Genomic DNA, 21327 nt, shown 5'->3' with positions numbered 1-21327 from the left:
TAAAAGGCTGACTAAATGCTACAGCTAGGCAGTGAGCTCTGAAGTCTCTTCCAGCTCTTAAGATTTTGTCACCTACAATAATAGGTACATTATAAGTACAGTGATGATAAAAGACCTGTGATTTTACCTTAACTAAGGCATTTTTTTTCTTCTAAGAGTAAATCCCATCAGATTTTTGTGCTAAGAAAATGGGAGAAAAGTAGTTTATACTTTGTACTATGCACTAATTATTAATACCAAGATATGACACGAGATATATATACATAAATGTAATTTTACAGAAGAGTCTCCAGGTCCTCTGAAAAAGAAGCTGAGGTACATGGGTTATTTCATTCATTATAATAGAGTAAAACCCTCGATAACAACAGGTACAGTTCTTCCCATGAAATGAACATATTTCAGGTCAGTCATTTTCTTCATTCTTGTTACATTTAAAATGCAAACATTATTTCATTGCCCCAGGTCATAATCTATTTAAATGAATTCCAAAAGCCTGATAACCTTATAACAGATTTCACTAATAACTTAGGAGCTTAAAGATTTGCAAAGGTTGGTTCTATTTATAAGCCAGAGTTATTATAATCACTTTCACAGATGAATTTAATGCTTGAGTGAATTTTTTTTTGGTCATTTTTGTTTTCTGTTATTTTGAGCATCGAACTCCTTCAGCAACTCATCACAATCATGGAGAGCTTCAATCTACATTCAGACTCCATACTTCTTTCTCATCTCTTATGGAACAATAGCATTCCATTACATTCACATACCACAACTTGTTCAGCCATTCCCCCAGCAGATGGGCATCCCCTCCATTTCCAATTCTTGTTCACCACAAAAAGAGCTGCTATAAATATTTTTGTACATGTGGATCCTTTTCCCATTTTTATGATCTCTTTGGGATATAGACCTAGTAGTATTGCTGGGTCAAAGGGTATGCACAGTTTTACAGCCCTTTGGGCATAGGAACTCAACACTTAAAAAAAATCAATGTTAATTGTTTTACATGTAACTAGGAAAAAAACAAAAAAAGGCTAATAACTAAATGCTTCAACTAGGCTGCTAGGTGGCACAATTGAAAGAATTCTGGACCTGGAGTCAGAAAGGTCTGAGTTAAAATGTGACCTCAGATCCTAACTAGACAAGTCACTTAACCTGTTTGCCTCAGTTTCCTCAATTGGGGAATCACAATCAAATCAAAATGGGGATCACACTAGCACCTACCTACCTCCCAGGGAAGTTTTAAGGATCAAATGAGATATTTGTAAAGTGCTTTGCAACCCTTTAAGTGCTAGCTAGCTATTATTACTGCTGACCTTTAATCTGTCCTGTCTAAAGCAAAAAATACAGCTATGATTTAGCAGTTTGTCTTTGCAGACAAAATGAAAACAGGCATATTAGTAAATCATTATATGGTAGTGCACATTTACAAAACAGACTAGTAAATCATTATGTAGCAGAGCATGAGGAATGCTAAGGGAAGCCAGGTGGCTAGGTCAAATCTCAGGTCATAATCTTTTTTCTGAAAGTGCCGATTTTTTCTCCTCATCTGTAAAATGGGAATAATAAATGAGTATTAGTAAATGAAATTTTTATAAAACGATTCCCAAACTTATTGTGATCTTAGGGTCACAGATATAGAACTGGAGGGAACTTCAAAGTTTACCTAATCCAGAGGTGGGATTATCCTGGGATGCATGAACTTGTTTTTTGATATATTTTTATATTTGTATTTCAATGTAACTGGTTTCCTTTATAATCTACTTTACTTTATGCACTTAAAAACGTTATTGTGAAAGGAATCTGCAGGCTTTTACAGACTGACAAGGAACTCTATGACCCTCTTAGTAATTAGGTGGTAGAGTGAATACAGAGCTCTGGGCCTAGAGTCAGGAAGAACTAAGGTCAATTCTGCCTTTGGACTGTGTAACCTTAAGCAAGTCATTTAACCTTTCTGCTTCTTTTTCCTCAACTGTAGAATGTGAACATTTAATAGCACCTACCTTGAAGGGTTGTTCTGAGGATAAAATATCTGTCAAGTTACCTGACACACAGAAGGAACTTATGTTTTTCCCCTTATTCTCTTCCCAAGGAAGGTTAGGAATTTCTGATCTATATAAACCCCATCATTTCATAAGGAAAACAGATGAGTCCCACAGAAATTAAGTGTCGTATGAGTCCAAGGTCACATAACTAGTAAGCATATCATAGGCAAGATTTGAACCCAGGTCTCCTAAGGCCTAAGCCAGTACCTCTTTCCACTGTGTACACTATGGGTAATAAAAATATTATCATCTGAAATTTACAATTAAGTAAAAAGAGGTGAAGTGATGCTAAGTCATTCACACAGCCAATACTGCTTACAGCCATAATTTGAAGAAAACGTTTTGTGAACCTCAAAGCAATATATCTGCATTTGGGGAACTTTGGACTCTTAAACTGACCCCTATCTCCAGTGTTTTCCAGGTGTGAAGAGGTCACAGAAATAGAGAAAACTAAAGAAGTCTGGGAAATACTACATGTTAATTTTTTAAATTAAAATGAAAATTTTTTCTCAAAACTTTACTATAGAATTTCAGATAGCAAAGACATTGTAGAACATTCTAAAATCGTGATTAAACAGTATGGACCTCTACATGAAACTATACAGTTGTTTCAGGAAGCTCTGACAGAGTAGAAATAACATTGTACTTCGAATTTGGCCTCAGGCTTAAAATCCGTTTTACTACTCACTTACCAGTGTGACCTTGGGTAAATCATTTTATTAACCTTTCATAACTTCCCTGTCTTCACCTCTAAAATAAAGGAGCTGCAGTAGATCAGCGTGTCATAGATCCCTGTGGCCATCAGGTAAGGACTACAGCCCCCTTATTGGAATAATGATTTTAAATGCATAAAATAAAATATAATTACAAAGGTAGTCAATTATGTTAAAATATAATTATCAAAATATTAAAATTTAAAAAACAAGTTCATGGAGACCAGAGTAAGAACCCCTGTACTAGATGATGCCTAAAGTCCTTCCAACTTTAAATTCTATTGGTAGTGTCAGTTTTATTTTCCTGTACACTTATACAAGACTCCTAGGAAACCTGCCAGGAAGCAGGGAAATCATCATTTTTATTAAGATAAATGAGGATAACTAGCTTCTTACTAAAATATTGCTGTGGAATCATTATTTTAAAATTCCTTCAGTAAAATTAAAAACATTTAAAATATTTTCCTTTGAAGCCCTTTCCAAAATTCTTAGACAAAAGTTTTTTTTCTTATAAAAATGGACTAAGGATGGTACTTTTTTTTTTTTATAAGCAATCAGGGTTAAGTAACTTGCTCAAGGTTACATGGCCAGTTATTTCTGGGTGTGGTGCTAAGTATCTGAGCCCAGATTTGATCCAGGTCATCTTGACACTGGAGCCGGTGCTCTTACTTGCTGAGCCACCTGGCTGCCCCTAAGCAATTGGGGTTAAGTAACTTGCTCAAGGTTACACGGCCAGGTGTTTCTGGGTGGGTGCTAAGTGTCTGAGCCCAGATTTGATCCAGGTCTTCTCAACACTGGAGCCGGTGCTCTTACTCGCTCTGCTACCTGGCCGCCCCAAGGATGGTACTTTTAAGACAAAGTAACTCTTGTCTCCTTCACATGGCCACCTCTCCAACCAACAGAACTCATTAGCTCTGGGATTCAGCATTCTCCATAAGAGAAAAAGTTAAGATACAGATGGAGGAGGATGGCATAATAACGTGTTTTCTCTTCAACTTGGTTATTCAATAATTCTGGTCGTTTAACCCAAACTCAACTTTACATACTGTCATCTTTTCCTTCTTCAAGGAGAACTTCAACATCCCTAATAAATGTTACCTGAAATCATCTTGGGAGACAGAATCATGTTTGAAGACACGAGTGACTATGCCAATCTGGACATCTATCTCTCTCCAAGCTAGAAATGGCTTGGGTACAACTTAATAATTAAATAAAGATGCTTCTGGCATATCTGAGTCTAAAACATTTTAGTATTAATATTTTTCTTCAACACCGCTTTCTCTTTTTCAATCTGTCCAGAAAAGAAAAATCATAAATATTTTAAAAGGAAAAATTTTCCTCATGTTTTAAATGCTTTTAAAGTTAAAAATAAATTACAAGGTTAGAATGAACAAACTCTGGAAAACCAACATTGTTTACCAAACCCCCAATAGGGAGCTCACCAGTCCCTTGTGCTCTGATAGACCAATTACATGCTTCTCTCCACACCCACGTTATCTTTTTTTAGGAAAGCTTCTACTAACTAAACATTTCAAAGCCCTTGTGTTCTATTGGGGGAAGGGCCCTCCATCATCTAAAAACCCATCAGAACTTAAATCTAGAGCACTTAATAGAGCTTATGGGAAATTCAGTACCAGGATCATAGGGGCATACATTGAAAGCTAGAAATGACCTTAGAGGTCATTTTACAGATGAGGAAACTGGAGCTGAGCAGCTAAAAGACTTGTCCAGAGTCACAAGACCAGTCAGTGTCTACTGTTGGATTTGAACTCAGGTCTTCCAGACTTCACCTTCTCTAAGAGAGTGCTGTAAACTAGATTCAAAACCCCAACCCTTCAGCTTTTCTTCAACCTTCCAACTGATTATCTACACTCTCATTGCAGACTGTTTAAGCAGCTTGTTTTCATTCTTCTGGCCTAAGTTCTCATCCTGGTCTAGGGCCCATTTTCCCATCTCATTCCCTTTTCTACCCATATGAATTTGGCAGCACAACCAAAACATACTCCTTAAACAAACTTTTTTTCACTCATTTGACACCATGCCTAAGACTTTACAATCTAAAAATACCCACTACTACAAGCTTACAAATGGCAACAGAGATATAAGCAAGAGGAGTAAAGAAGGTAAAAAGCAATTTTATCCATATTTAGTCAACTTTTGTATAGCATCTAGCCCATAACCATGGGTAGTTAACAAAGAGCAAAAACCTGAAGGCAGGAGTACCAAAACAAAAGAACAGTTAATCTGTGTTGGGAAAGTATTACTAGTTATATGAACCTTTCTGTATAGAATGAAAACATTTTCTCATGAAGCATATTAAAAAAAAATCCTAAACTCAGCTATAGCTACTAAAGTAGTCATTAGGATGGAAAAGAGCCCAAGAAAAGAGGGGGACACTCTCTTCATACCCCCAGGCGTGAATAGATAAATAAAAACTCTTCTGTATAGTTTTTAGAGACTATCTTTAAGGGATGGAAGGGCTTGGAATATGATATTCTGGAGTTCAAAGGCCTAAAACCAAGTATCACCTACCCAGCAAAATTGAATATAATGCTACAGGGAAAAATATGGTCATTCAATGAAATAGAGGACTTTCAAGCATTCTTGATGAGACTATCTTTACAACCTCATTTTTTGTTACTCTCCCTCCTACACTCACTGATACCGCCAAACTGGCCTTCTCTGGCTGTCCTCCATGCCTTAATGGATTCCCTCTCCTTCAAGATACCACCTTCAATGTGAGGTCTTCCCTGATCCTCTCAATTAGTATGGCCAACCTGTTTCAAACTCTTGGTATTTAGTTACTTTATATTTATTTTTTATTGTTTTATTTTTAGCATTCGTTCTTTATAAACTTCACATATTTCCTTGCTGTCTCCCCAATAAAATATTAACCTCTCATGAATAGGGATTATTTCATTTCTTTGTATTTGTATCCCCACAGTATTTACACATAGCAGGTACTTTAAAAATGTGTGTTAACTGAATTTCTCTTAGGCAATGATAAAGGGCCTTTGAAAATTTTTGCTTGAGGGAATAGAAATTAAACTTATATCAAGGTTAAGAAATTTTAAAGGTAATACAATATGCTATTGAATTTAAAATAATCAGTATTAAATAGTTCAAACTCTAAACTTGACATTCACATTACTGTTTCACACCCTCAGAGTTCAGTGTTTTCCCAAGAATGATTTCTCTATTGACTTGCCTGGAGAGGTACTCCAGGTAATAACAAAAGAGTAAAGAAAGACAACAAATAGGAATGGGAGGATAACAACATGTTTTAATGTCACGAGGTTGTGGAGGGGGAAACCCTATAATTTTAAAACATTTCATCAAAGCACACTTTAGAATTAACTGGGAAAACATATGAAGAATATTTGTATTTTACATCCAATTATGCTGCCCTTTTTATAGTCATAAATATTTTAAAAGGAAAATTATATACCATAGCACTCTCAATAGTCTACCACTCACAAGAGTATTGGAAAGACAGTCTTTAAACAAAACAAAGCAGACATTTTTTTACCCTTTCCAAGTCAAACTCTAAACAGCTCAAGGAAGACTGACTGAGATTCAATTTCATAAATGAAATGAATGGAATTACATGAACCAATGAGCATTTTAAGAATAATATCCTCAAGAAAACTATTTTCCCCAAGGAATCATAAATTATTTTTCCAGAGAAAACTGGTTACTAGAAAAAGGGCAAGGAAAAGTTTCTTAGGGATCTTTCACCTATATAACATTTTAAGTTTTAGGGGGGTCTAGGTGTCGAAGTGAATAGAGCACCAGCCCTGGAGTCAGCAGGACCTGAGTTCAAATCTGTTCTCAGACACCTGACAACTTACTAGCTGTGTGACCCTGGGCAAGTGTAGCAACAAGCACCCTAGTATACCCAGGATGGCTGCTGGCACAGGTTCTTTGATCTGCTTTTCTAAAGGAAAGCAAATCAAAAAGGATTAACAATCTTACTTTAATCAGTCAAACATATATCATTTACCTAGCTCAGGGGAAAAAGTCAGCACCCTGAATTTCAGAGAATACAAAAAGAAGTTACAATTAGACAAAAATACAGACAGAGAAAATAACACAATTCAGATGACAGGGCTTCTAGTTGTCTGACCATTACATCCATGCCTAGTTAATCACCAGAGAGAGAAGCACCAACATTGGAGTTTTCAAAGCCAGGGGCTCAACGGCTGTCCAGAGTCTTGTCTGGTCAAATCACACAACTCTTCTCAAAGTGAGCCCCAAAACAAAACCTTACATCAGTGCGTATACAGCACCTTCTCCAGAGAACATCACAACCCTCACAACCCACTTGACTACAAAGTCACAAAAGCTGTCTTCCTGAAAAACAAGCCTCCCTCAAGGTCAGATTCTCTGCTCTAGCCTTCAGCAAACTTCCCACCACAGGCTCCATGTAACCACATTCAGCCTATTTTCAAATCAGGAAAGATCCTCAAGTTTAATTTAGGCTTATTAAGGGACAGGGAAGATCTTCAAATTCCTATTACCATTACAGCAAGTCACTTAAGCTGAAGTGCCCTGCCTTCCCCCCTCCAAAAAGGAAAAAAATAAAAATCACATTTCAAGTTTCCCCCATTCTATGATCAAGTTCAGACTTCTGAACTCACAGTTCGTTTATTATTGAACAATAGCTGGTCTAGTCAGTATCAGCCTAGCCTTGAGAGACCATTTATTTCCTGTTTTGAGAATAATTTTACCATCTGTAGAAGGTAATATCCCCAGTACTACAACTTGTAGGATGCTGCAGTTGTTAGTGTGCTGTATCTAAAGTCAGATTTCAATCCCACCTAGGATACTTACTCATTGAGTGATCACGAACAAATCACTTCACCAGTCAGAGCCTTGGTTGCCTCATCTGTATCCTCTTACTTGTATTACCTTTCTCATAGGGATATGATGAAGAAAAGTGCTTTCAAAATAATTTTTAAGGAAATTTGGTGATGGTCACCCAGAATTTAAATAAAAAACAATCCCCTACTGGAATACTGTTGAATATCTATTATTACTGAAGAGAATCTTAGGCATAAAATATCTGATCAGAGTAGTCACCTATTAGTAAATGATTTTTAATTTCATGTCTTACTACAAAAAAAGGAAAACTAAAAATTAATCATGCAGAATCAAAGAAAAAAAAAGAATCTGGGAATTGTAGGGACCTCGAAAACCATCTAATCTATACCTAAACAAAGATCCACTCTACAAATTACACAAGAGATGGTCAAATTGTCACTGGAAGACCTTCAGAAAGGGAAAACAATCACCCCACTTAGGCACCCTCACCCTCTCTTCCATTTGGGGATAAGCTAAAAAAATATGGAGAAGTTCTTCCTTAAATTTTGCCTCTTCTGCTCATGGTTACTAAACTCTGTCCTCTGGGACTAGATCTAATCTCTGCTCCCTCAAATGAAGGGAGAAAGCTAACTTATTCCCTTCTCTCTCCTCTCCCAATTCTTATCTTCTCCAGGATAAATACCCTTAAGTTCTTTGACTGATATCAACATTTTTTCTAAAAATGTAGTGCTTAAAACTGAACAGAGTATTTTAGATGTGGTCTGACTAGGGGAGAGTAAAGCAGAACTCTGCAGAATATTTTAATTAAATCATATGCTAACTTCTACCTACGTACCTTTACTTCTATTATTCCCTCTATTTAAAATGTATCAATCCTTAGAGGAAACTCATGGGTATACAATGAACACTGAACTCAGAGTCAGAAGACTTGGGTTTGAATCTGAATTCTGCTACTTACTAGTTGGGGTACCAACGAAACATTTTAAAAATCTTCAGAAGAGAACTGAAATAAATTCCTAAGAGGACTTAGAATAGGGTTGGTACTGTGTGAAGTTTAACTTTTACTTTAAAAAAAAAATACAAGTTTTACAGAAGAATAATTTCATAGAGTACAATCCTTTTTCTCCCATTCTTCGTAAATGGATATGTTTATTTTGTTGATATTTTCAAATTCTTCACAAAATTTTTTTTAAAAAGGATGTACTTATTTGATTAAAAGGGTTTTATAATAAAAAGGATGCAAGAAGGAGAAAACCGCCTACATATATCCAGCAATCAGGATAATATATAATAAATAACTATAATGAAGGAAGAATAACAACTCAAACACCAGAAGCTCACAGAATCAATGAAAGGCATCAGAACCAAAACTAATGGCTTCAAAGTGACCAAAGATTAGGTAACCTGATTCCTCCCAGTATAGAGTTTCTTATTAGTATTTTTTGTGTCATGGACCTGCTTGGCAATCCATAGCTGAAGTCTACAGATTCTTTATCAAAATAATGGTTTCTAGTTTACATTCTTAATTTAAGGAAATGTTAAATTTCAGTTAGAGATTCATGAAAAGAAATGTTCATTTTTTTTCCCCATTCAAATTCCTGAAATGTCTACTCCCAAAGGCTCAATAGTTCTCTTCACAGGTTTAGAAATCTTACTGTCATAGAATGTGAGGTTTCTTTAAAGCAGGGACAGTTTCACTTTTGTATACAAATCTGTAGCACAGTTCCTGACAGATCCATACCACAGTACTGGACATATAGTAGTCACTTCATAAATGCTTGTTGCTAGACTGAAGAACAAGTGGTCCTAATGCAAGCAAGTACATTTGATCTCAAAGGTCAAAGATTTTGCAGAATGAAACAAATACAAATACACTCTGCAAAAGTATAACTTGGTCCAAAGAAACAGGATTGGAAAAAGGAGTCGAGTTGGAGGAGGGGGTAGAATTGTATATTAAGAATGAGTGAATTGAAAAGCATTTATTAAAAGTTTATTATGTGCAAAGTGAGAGAGTAACAAATAGAAAAGTGAAGATGGTCCCTGCTTTAGGAAGTTTACATTTTAATGATGGTGACAACACAAAGGAGTTTTCAACTGTAAGTTAGATGGAAAGTCCCACTGTCCTTAAGGTTCAGTGATAAGATATAATCAGGTGAGGAAATCAATGAAGGGAAAACAGAAGCAATTTTGTCATAGGACTATTCTACCAAACACCTGGACAGGAAGAAGAAATTGATGAGAAGTTAATGGAGTAGATCATAACCCTGGCCCTAAGTCATGATAGCGTACATTGTGACAGGTGTCTTCAATATTCCAGATACCAGCTGCAATTCTCTTCATCAAAAGCAGAGCTCCTTGACTAGAATTTTATTGTTTAAATTTCATTTAGGATTCAACATTCTGAAAGGACTAATCAAGGAATTGGTTGCTTGAGTAAAATTTAAGGGAGCCTTGAAAGGTGACCATTCTTTCTTAAGAGTTGTTTTTTCAAATAGGGAAAGCTGAGAAGAATGTACCCCAAATTTTGGGAGGGTAGATACAGTGGAAGAGGAATAAATGGGGAACTCCTCAAGATGAACTTCTAAAAACAGGAAAAAAATTCCAGTGGGGAGGTAGAGGTGGGAAGGCTTTATCAAAACAATAAGGATGAACAGAAAACTCACCAACTAACTTAGATTTTATTTTTTAAAGATAATGTACAGAAAGTGGAAGCAAGAGCAAGTAACAAAGAAAGAATAGTCCTGTAAAAATATGGCAGTCCTATAAAAATAAAGAATGTGAAGACTTAGAACATCCAAGGCTGTCAAAGCTAAAAGCAACAAAAGGGGGGAAGAGGAGGATCAAATCAGGTAGAGAACTGTTACTTGCAGTGGATCAAACAATAAAAATTGACAACAGAGAGAAGGAAGTATTGCCCATTCTCATTTTGCTGCCACTTACTCTACCAAGAATGACCTTCACAGTGGAAAAGTGGAAATGACAGGAAAAAAAATCAGGGAAAAAAAACCCACAGAAAACAAGAAGTTGATACCCAAGATAACAAAGCAAATAGTAAGAAAGCAGCTAGCTGCCTTTGGTGAATTCCAGTTACCTAGCCCAAATGAACTATATCCTGAGAGGCTAAAGAAACTTAAGAATATGATTCTCTTTCCATAAAACTGAAAGACTGGAGGCCAAGATATTACAGAAGAGGGGCAGCCAGGTGGCTCATCGAGTAAGAGCACCGGCTCCAGTGTCGGGATGACCTGGATCAAATCCGGGCTCAGATACTCAGCACCACACCCAGAAATAACTGGCCGTGTAACCTTGAGCAAGTTACTTAACCCTGATTGCTTTAAAAAAAAAAAAAGATATTACAGAAGTAGGGAAAGGCACATTTTCAAAAAGAGGGGAGGAAAAAGCAGATTCTGAAAACTACAGGCCACTGAACTTGAACTCAGTTCCTAGAAAAATGTAACACATCATTAAAGGGAGATTAGTTATTTTTTTAATCTAATGGTAATTACAAAGGAGTAGTGGGTTTCATGTTAAAATGAATACTCCTTAGGGAACAGGGATTCAGATACTATCTTTTTACCCCCAAGCCCTAGCAGTGAAAACTCATTAAATTATTTATTAAATGACTGATCACATGCAACCCTCTCAGATGGGGCCCTTGCTTCATCTTTATATAGAAAATAGATTATTTACTAAGAGCTCTCTCTTCTTTCATCTACACTATCAAAACCCTTTATTTAACCTCATCTCCCATTCTCTCCTCCTTAACCCAGCATCAGATGGAGAGGTGGCCATTCTCCTTGTAAACCTTCTATGTATTACCCTGATCCCATCCTATCTAATTCTTATAGAAAACTGCCCCTAAAATCATGCCCCTCTATCTTTCATTTTTTAATCTATTGCCTCCTTCTCATTGCCTTAAAAACATACCTAGGTCTCCCCCATGCTTAAAGAACCGTCACTTAACTGTAGCATTACCTTCCAAACTATCATCCTCTGCTTCCTCTCTTAGCACTCATTTCTAAACCACTTGAAATCTGGTCTCGGACTTCACTTAACTCAAACTGTTGGCTTCAAAATCACCAATTGCCAAATCCAATAACCACTTCTGAATCCTCAACCTTTCTCCATCTCTTTGTAGATAGACAGGCAAGTAACAAGCTTTTATTAAGTGCTTACAATGTGCCAGGCACCTCGCTAAGAATTGGGAAAACAAATATTAGCAAAAAGAAAGAGTCTTTGCCCTGTTCTAATAGAAGACAACACAAAAGGAGACGGACAAGAGGGATGGAGCAGGGGAGGGGAAGATGCCCTCATCCTAGAAGGGCAGCCAGGAAGAGAACAAAGGCAGCTGACCCGGATCTTTCCCCAAAAGGCATTTGTCAATGGGAGAGGGGGGCTGGTACAGGTAGGGATATCATGTGAGATGAGAAGGCCTTAGACACTGAGGGAAGCTCCAGGGTTAGACTGCATTAACCATTATTGACCACTCTTTCTCTCTCATCTTTTCCAAAATATTCTCATTCCTCCAACCTTTTGGTTCTTTTCCTACCTATCTGACCACTCCTCAGTTTCCTCATGCCCTAACTATAGATATACTCCAAGGGTCCTCTCTTCTTATACATCATAATGAATGATCATCTCCACCACTGCAGCTCCCTCCTCCCATTGGTGAGCTGAGAACTTCTGTTTTGGAGAAGGGCTCAGACCAGCCATCCTCCATTCTCAAGATCTCACCACCCTGACTCAGCTGCCTTCTTGTTCAACTCTGCTGCCACCTTCTCCTGTTGGTGGGCTCCTAGCACACTCCATTCTCTGCACTGGACCACCCTGCCTGCCCCTCCTCCTCCTGCAACTCCAGTTTAATGTAGTCTTTCCTCTGGAGACTCTAAGTTCCTTGAGGGCAAAAGTCTTCTTGCCCATAATATCTTTGGAGCCTTAAACAAAGCCTGGCTCATGTTAAGAGATTAATAAATGCTTGTTGACCTGCCGATGGGGTATAATTACCATCTCTGTGCAAATGACTCTCAGAGCTATGTTTTCCAGGTGTGTTCTCTTATGAGCTCCAGTCCTGAATTACCAACAGCCTCCTGGATGTTTCCTAAGAATATTAAACTCCACCCATCCAAAACAGAATTTAATAATGCCTGTCCTGCCCCTCACCCCCCAAAGAAACCCCAATGTTCTTCCCAATGTCCCAATTTCTATCCAGGACATCACTATCCATCCAGTGACCAAGTTTCAAAACCATGAAGTCATTCTTGGCTTCTCACTTTCTCGACCCAGTGGTAACTGTTCAGTAGCCAAGTTGCTGATTTTACTTCCTCAACACTTCCTGCTTTCATCCCATTCTCTCTACTCAATTAGTTACCACCCTAGTTCAGGTCTCATCTTTTCAGGTGGGCTATTGTAATAGCTTCCCAATGGGTCTTCCTGCCTCAATTATCTCCCTTACAAAGGGCTTAAAAATTAGTACACCTAAATCATACCTCTGGACTACATCACTTCTCCCTTCAATAAGTTTAAGTGGCTCCCTTTTACCTCAAGGATAATACACAAATCCTTCTGTTTGGCATTTAAACCTCATCACAACCTGGTTCCAATATAATAATCAGGGCTTTCTACAGTCTACAATCCAGCCACATGAGCTCAGGATGTCCCTTACATACAACGTTACACTGCCCTCCCCCCCCCCAAACACCTTCACTTCTCAGGATTCCTAGATTCCTTCAAACTAAGCTTAACTCACATAAGAGAACAATCGGGATACCTCAAAAATGCTAGTGTCTTTCCCCCCAAAATTATTTTATATTCACTTTGCCTATGCATATGTGTATTATATGTATATGTATGTGTGTATATATATATATATATATATATATATGTACAGAACACAAGGTCTTTAAAGGCATGCACTGTTCCATTTTTGTCTCTGTATCCCCACTACCCAGTATAAAGTTTTGGCACATTAATAGGTGATTTATAAAAATATTTCTTGATTGATGCCAGCCTAGCCTTATTTCCTTTTTTTAAATTGTAGATAAAGAAAATATTACAGATGTAGTTGACAAAGTGTTTTTACTATTATTTAAGGAAAATATGAAGCTATGTACTAGATGCTAATTATAATTAAATGAATGTAAAACTGCTTGAATGACTATATTCAAAAAGGAGTCATTAATAATTCAATGTCAAGTAAGAAGGTCTCAGTGGAATGTCCCAGGAATCTGTGCTTGGACGTGAGCAATTAAATTTTTATAGTGAATTTACAGCTAAAAAAAAAATCTAGTAAGATGGGCAGCTAGGTGGTGCAGTGAATAGAACATCAGCCCTAGAGTCAGGAGGACCTGAGTTCAAATCCCACCTCAGACACTTGATGCTTAACTAGCCTTGTGACCTTGGACAAGTCACTAACCCCATCAGCCTTGCCTTCCCCTTCAAAAAAAAAAAAACAAAAACCCCTAGTAAGGACAGTGAACACTACACTAAGTGACAGTCTCCTAAAAAGCTGCTGACAAGGTACAGAATTGGCTGAATCTACTAAGACAAAATCCAACAGGAATAATTGTCTTAAATTGGGGTTAAAAAAAAAACCCTTAACTTCACACACATATGATAGGGGATGGGCATATAATTCAACAGTTTGTCTGAAAAAAGATCTCATGGGTTTGATTGAAATCAAGCACAAAATGAGTCAGCATTGTGCTGGAGCATGCAAAGAACTAATATGACTTTGGGCTACACAACTTAATGAGAACAAGGTGGTAAATAGTCCCCTAGTACTGTGTCCTGGTCAGTCCATACCTGGAGTATTTATTTTTGAGCACCACTATGCTGAAAAGCCATTGAGGGTTCAAAGGTCTAGAATGGTACAAGGTCTTTTGAGTCCTTTCATATAAGTGAAGAGGGTTTAGGGGTGCTCAAGACCCAAAATACCAACACACCAGGTCCTGCCAAATGAGTTCGAATCAAACCTTCTCTCAGCCAAAGAAAAGCAAAGTTTATTAAAAGTTCGCTTGTACTGGACACAAATAAAGTCTGTGCTAGAAAATTCTATGGTGCTCTCCCACCACAGGGAGACAAGATGGAGTCTTATATACAGAAAAGTTGTAGGAGAAATCTAGGGATGGTCTAGGGGAGGAGTTTGGGGAGGGTCTTCAGGAGAAGTTAATGAGGTAGGTAACAGTTTTTTGGGTATAGATATTTTGATAGGCTCAAGGGTGGGAAGTAGATGGACAATAGAGGGCCAAGCTAGTAACAAAGGTTTGGGCAGAGCCACAAACAAAAGGCTATGGCCTCATGCAAATGCCTCATCAAATGGGATGATTCAATCAGAGCTCAAAGGGGGTTCCCAGAGCCGGTACCTCCTCGTGGGGATCAGCTGATGGAACTGGGGGAGTTTAGCTACAGTAATGCCCACAGGGAATAAGATAGCTATGTTCAAAAATTTAAAGGGCAGTCCCCTGGCTTGGTGACTCCTGGAACACTATTTCAGGAAAGCCCCAGTCACAGTTGCTTTACTCAGTTCCCAGCCTTTCCTCACCAGCAGCCACCACACCACATCTATAACTTTCCATAACAAAGAGCTCCTCCAGGACCACACTACAGACTGGCAAAGTTTCCTCCTTTAGAATGTAAGCTCCTAGTGGGCAAGAACTGTTTTAGCTTAGTATTTATATATCCAGAGTTTAGCACAATGCTTCTATTGCCACAGGAAGTTGAAAAGAGGAAAATTTAGGTTTAATACCAGGAAAAAAAAAAACAGCTAGAGAGATGCAGAAGTGAAACAGTATTACTGGAAGGTGATAGGTTCATATGGTCATCGATTTAAAGATGGAAGGGACCTCAGAGGCTATTTAAGCCACCTCTTTATTTCAGAGATGAGGATAATGAGGCACATCGAGGGTAAGATTTGCCTGGGATCACACAGCTAGTTAACTGTCAAAGGCAGAATTTGAACCCAGTCTTCCTAACTCCCAAACCACTCTTTGGAAAGGTCTTCAAGCATTAGTTGAATGACCACTTGCATGACCCTGCAGAGGCAGCTAGGTGGCCCAGTGGATAGAGCTGGGCATGAAGTCAAGAAGAATAAAGCCTCAGGCACTTACTAGCTGTGTTACCCTGGGCAAGTCAGTTAACCTCTGTTTGTCTTAATCCATTAGAGACAGAAATGGCAAATCATTCCAGTATCTATGTGGTCCACGGAGTCATGAAGAGTGGGACATGACTAAACAATATGCCTTAAGCATTAGTTGGAGCAGAAGACTGATGAGGTACAGGCTCTGGGAACCCCCTGATCTGATTGGATCTTCCCATTTAATGAGGCATTTGCCATAAGCATTTCATTACAGCTAGGCCCAAATCTGTTACTAGCCTTGCCCTCCTTTGTCCAGCTAGCCCCCACACTTGATCCTTCCAAAATATCTAAGCACCCTTAAACTAGCCTAGCCCTCCCTTGTCTCATCACCAGGTAGCCTCCAGCTACTTCCCACCCTTAATCTCTCATCTCTGGAGTCAGACATCATTTGACTCCTCCTCAAGACCCTCCCCAAACTCCTCCTCTAGAGCACCCCTAAATCCTCCACAACCTTTCTGTTTCAGCTTCATCTTGCCTCCATGAAGAGGCTGAAGAATTATCTAGGGCAGACTCCTCTGTGTTAGATTATTCTGGCCCCCTTGTCCAGTACAAGCCTCACAGATACTGAGGCTCCTTAAGAGTCTACCCATTAAGGTGAATCTTTATTTAATAAACTTTGCCTTTCTTTGGCTGAGAGAACACTTGAGTAAAATTCACTTGGCAGGACCTGGCATGTTGGTATTTTGGGGTCTGGAGCACCCCTAAAACCTTGGACCTCAACATTTTATGGTTCCCTGACCTCTACAAGACCACTGAGGTCATTTTCAACTGTAAAATTCTGTGACTTTATGTTTTTATGTACTGAAATTGCAGAACAAAAGTAATGAGGTGCTCACGGGAGAGATTTCCCTTTTCTAAATTGAGGGCAGCAATATTAGCCAAAAATTATATTAGACTCTCCATATTGTAAAGATTACTTCTTATGACAATAATTATAAAGTAGTTTACCAACTACAGATGATAATAAACTATGGGAGTTAAAATAAATCCTAAGAGCCCTAATGTGGTTCTATCACCCAAGTTCCAACTCATCTCACTTGAAAGTCCAGGAAGTTATGCATGACTATCAAAACTCTCTGATCTTTCTTCTCTGAACTCCTATGATGTTTATAATCCATGCAACATCATTTAGCATTTAATTTTATATACTGTCTTTTACCGTTCAATGATGATTTCACTTCAGTATTTTCTCCCCCAAATGGATCATCAAGGGCATGAAACAATTCTTAATTTTTTCCTATCCAGTATAGTGCCTCTCACAGGCACCTCACTAAAAATTCAGACAGACTGAATAATTGGAAAAGAGTATTCCTCTTGCCTTACTGCAAAACCAGATGGTTAAGAAAGCAATTCAAATAAATAGTTTAAGGAAAGAAGGAAAAGTACCTTAATTATAAGGCTCAGAAATGAGGAGAGCTGAATGTGGAAATTTTTATCCCGGTATGTGATGGACTTGAAAAGGGGGAAAGGTTTGAAAATCTGAGGAAAAAAAATGCTCTGCATACAGAAGTAAATATGAGAGTGCTAGACTGGGTAAGCTTAGTCATGAAATATTACTTCAGTTGCAGAATAAATTAATGGTACCGGCATTTGCAGAACACTTTAAAGTTAGTGAAGTCTCTCGTTTCTGTTTTACAGATGAGGTAACAGATTCTGTGAGGTTAAGGGATTTGCACATAGCTATTGGACACCTAATTATCAGACTCCTACTCATTTCTCACCTAGATGCAAGTTCTTTTTCCTCTCTAAGGTTACTGTGTATGTTTTTGTTATTTATATGTTGTATTAATTTATGTTATATCACTATTAGAATGTAAGCTCCTTGAGAGGAAGATTTGTTTTCTTCTTTCCTTTGTGTCCCTAGTCTTTAGCAGGAGACCTGGCACATATTAAGCACATAAATAAATGTTGCTGACTGATTTATTTCCACTCTACTCCTCTGCCTCTAAAACCTGGAGTTTAAATGAATTTTGCACAGTTCTTTAGCGTTAATGGTAATTCCCACTCCTCTCGGTTGGTAGGTGGCGGGTTAGATTAGAAAGATGCAATTATGCTTCCTAAGGCATTGGTAATGAAACACAGGTTTAATTTTAGGATGGGGCACTGGGAGGGCTGGCTCTCCATACAGTAGAAACTTCGTATGTCACTGTATCTGCTGGGTATGAAATAAGTAGGTCTGAGGTGAGGGTTTTCGAACATGGTAGAAGCAGTGTGGAAGGAAGGCACTTGTAAACTGGGTTGGGATGTGCTAGGGCAAATCGTGCTAAAAATGGACTCAAGAAAAGGATGAGCAGATAACGTGTCTGGCCCAGGGAGGCAGTAAGTAAGGCATAGTGTGGTCCTGATGCAAAGGGAAAAGCCCTAGCAGGGGGCCGGCCGTCAGGCTAGAGAGCAGAGGGCGTCGAGTGGGAAGAGTTCGTAGAAGGCTAAAGCGGGCGAAGGAGGGATGGGGCAGCGTGGACAAGCAGAGGCAAGGTGCGCGCGGTGGGTGGGTGTAAGGAAGCGTGTAGACAGTAATCCGAGGGAGGGCGCTTGGCGCGGCGAGGCAGGTACCGCACACACAAGCACAAACACACAGGGCACCCGCTCCCTCGCCCTTACCCGGCTGTTGCGGTCCGTCTCCTGCACCTCCTCGGCCGTAGGTCCCCGGCGGATGAGCGCTCTCAGCAGCCCCACGTTGTTGGTGCTGGCCGCACGGAAGAAGGACACCGCCTCCTCCGCGGCGTCCTCTGCCTCCGAGCAGCACCAGGACACGGGCTCTCCCGGCTCCAGCCAGCCGTCCTCCCCGTCGGGCGGGTAGAAGGAGTCGTCCGAGGCAATGCTGCGAGCGTCCGGCACGTCAGGCAGGAGGGAAAAGTCCTCATACTCCTCACAGTCTTCTTCCGCTCCCTCGTCCTCCTCCTCCTCTCCGACTTTCAGGGCCGGGAAGGACTCCTCCTCCGCGACGCACCCCGGGCTGGCCGGCTGCTCCCCGTGGCCGCGGCCGCCGCCACCTCCTTCCTGGCAGTCCCCCGACAGCAGCCCCATGCTGGCGCCCCGCCCCGCTCAGTCTCGGGTGGCGTGGGCTGGGTGCGAGGGAGCCAGCGGGGGCGGGGACGGGGACGGGGGAGGAGGGAGAGAGGGGAGAGCAGCCCCACTGGTAGACGAGGCGTGCTGGGGAGGATGCCCGCGCTCTCCCACCTCTCCCTGCCTGGGGAAATCTCCACGCGAATCGAGCGCCCCACGCTGCACCGCCCCTGAGCCTCTGGACCGAGGCGGGCGTGTATCCGGGGAGCGCTCTCTCACCCTTCCACTCACCGCTCTCCCCCACCCCCCAAAAAATACATCTTAAAATAGAGCAGATTCTCCCTCTAGCCTCCGCCTTGCCGGAAATCTAAGACTATCTCTTTTCACTTGGCCAAGAAAAGTAAGAAGCTGCAAACGCCAAGCCCCAGCGGGGCTCAGGAGGAGCGGCTGGGGGTTTCCAGGCGCCACAGGCAGAGGCAGGGGGCGGGCGCCGGGATAGCCCCGCGTGGAGCACAGGCCACGGGAATTCACTCTGGGCAACTCACCAAACTGTGCGTTCTGTGCAGAGGACTGGCTTGGCCCTGCGATCGACCCGCGGCGGGCGGCTTTTGACCCTCCTCCCCTCCTAGAAATCCCCAAGGATTAACTTCTCCGACCAAAGGAGGTGTGGTCCAGAAGGGAGCCCCTGTCTGAAGTTGAAGAAGAAACAGGTGGGGCTCCCCGCGGCCGGGGCTGGGGTTACTGCCCGCCCCACCCACTTCTGACTGAGAGAGCGGGGGAGGATGCGCCACGGGTGCCAGCTCGAGCTTTCGCACTTTGGGAATCCTCAGGCTAGTTTCCAGAGAGAGAGAGAAGGCAGAAGTAAATAACTGCATTCTTCTTGGTGATCCTAATTCTAAAGAAGGCACACCCGGTCCCACATCTAAAGTTAATCAGCTAGGTTTTCCTTTGTCAAACGTCTGATCCCCTCGGGTCCTGCCTCTAGTTCAATACGATTCTCTCTGGAACCGTTTGGAAAAAAAAAAAAAGTCTCCGTAGGTACTTTCTTTCACCTAATCAAATACTCTGAGTGCATTTTCTCTCCACCCCTGGGATCCCGGAGCCATGACAACAGCCCGTATCTTCCTGAATGAACTCACTCACCTTCTGTCCTCTTCCTCTTTAAGATCATGTAATCATTAAAAGTACATGAAGAAAAAAGGAGGAGGATTGGGAATAAGGAACGGAAAATACCGCGGATCAGCCTTAAATAGTCCACTCTAAATCCCTGTTACTCTGCTAGATGGTAATTGAGCATGCTGGTCGGTAAACAAGCTCTCTTTAAAGCTGGCAATCCCCTGAATTATTAACCCTTTGGGGCTGCTTTATGTGTAAGGTTCGAGCAACCTTACAAGATGGAAAGCAATCAGAAGATGAACAAAGTCAAATACAGAGCAGTTTTTAGAAGCAGGGAAAAGGGAAAGAAAGGAGATAGCTAACAGATGTGTACTCTCTAGCCTTGTGTCAAGTGGTAGCAATGGTGCCAAGAAATAAATGCCCCTCCTGCCCTTGTCTTTGAAGATAAGAAGGGAGTAGTAACCTAATTGGAAAACACATGAAGAAATGGAAGGGGGAAGATTATACAACCCTTCAGAAGTAGAGTCTAGGGGAAAGGAAGGGAAAGTAACAAAAGGTACAATGTTAGGTTGTGGGACAGAAGAGAAGACTGGCAAGAAAATAATTTTTCTTTGGTGAGTTTTCTACTGCAAAGATCTGGGTGAGGACAGAGTGGAGACTACAACCTAATATCAGCCTTCCCAAGGGGGGAAAAACAACTCATAAATTTAGAGTTGGAAGGAATTTCAAAGTGCAAGGTGCTTGTTTTATAGACAAAATTAAGGCCTGGAGAAATTAAGTAAATTGACCCAAATCTATGAATAAATAAATAATGAATGAATGAATGAATGAATGAATGGTAAAAGTATTTATTAACCTCTTACTAGGTACCAAGTGTTAAAATACTAAGGATACAAATAAAAATCAAAGTCAGTCCCTGACCCCAAAGAGTTTAAATTATACTGAGAGAGTTTTGTTGTAATGTTGCCTTGGAGAGGGGTTTGAAAAGTTTCTAGAATGATGAGTGGAGCTATTGGGAGAGTAGATTGCCATACTTTTCCCAATAGTACTGACTTGATTATGGCTCCAGGACCAGAAGAATCAAGGTGAGGAAACCCAAGAAGAAAGATGGAGGTTGAGAGGAAGAGGTAGTAAAGTGAAGTATGGCTGCAGGCTTGCCTAGATAGAAAGGATCAAACACTCACCAGTCAGAACCATGAGGTCCTAGGGCAAGAGTTCTAGAGCTAAACAGAGCAGGTTTTCCCACATATGATCTCATAGCCAGAATTTTACTAAATCTAGCACATTTTCCAATGTACCAACAGTCACTAAAAATTGCCCCAATGTACATAATCAACAAGAACTTATTGAAAAAGGAAAGTATTTATTATGTTCTTTCTACATGCAGGTATTGTGGGAGGTACTAGGGATATGAAGACAAAAGGGAAACAATCCCAGTCCTCATGACCTTACGTTTTAACAAGAGCATGTTGCTCCTAGATAAGAGATTTGA

The 21327-nt window shown here is 40.2% G+C and overlaps 1 protein-coding gene across 1 annotated transcript in view; it reads right to left on the bottom strand.

The window, feature by feature from the left end:
- ANKRD33B (ankyrin repeat domain 33B) overlaps positions 1 to 20560 on the bottom strand; it is a 123916-nt gene extending 103356 nt beyond the window's left edge. Inside the window, exon 1 of the mRNA XM_069077152.1 lies at positions 18315 to 20560. Within this exon, the coding sequence (XP_068933253.1) occupies positions 18315 to 18740 (426 nt within the window). The 5' untranslated portion in view covers positions 18741 to 20560. The remainder of the gene's footprint in view (positions 1 to 18314) is intronic.
- Positions 20561 to 21327: the final 767 nt, after the last annotated feature.

This window comes from Petaurus breviceps, unplaced genomic scaffold (assembly GCF_028583685.1).
Source record: "Petaurus breviceps papuanus isolate PSGF00001 unplaced genomic scaffold, PetGlider_PUasm1.0 151, whole genome shotgun sequence".
Taxonomy (NCBI): Eukaryota; Metazoa; Chordata; class Mammalia; order Diprotodontia; family Petauridae; genus Petaurus; species Petaurus breviceps.
Note: the sequence above shows the minus strand (reverse complement) of the source record. Positions and strands in the feature narration are given on the sequence as shown.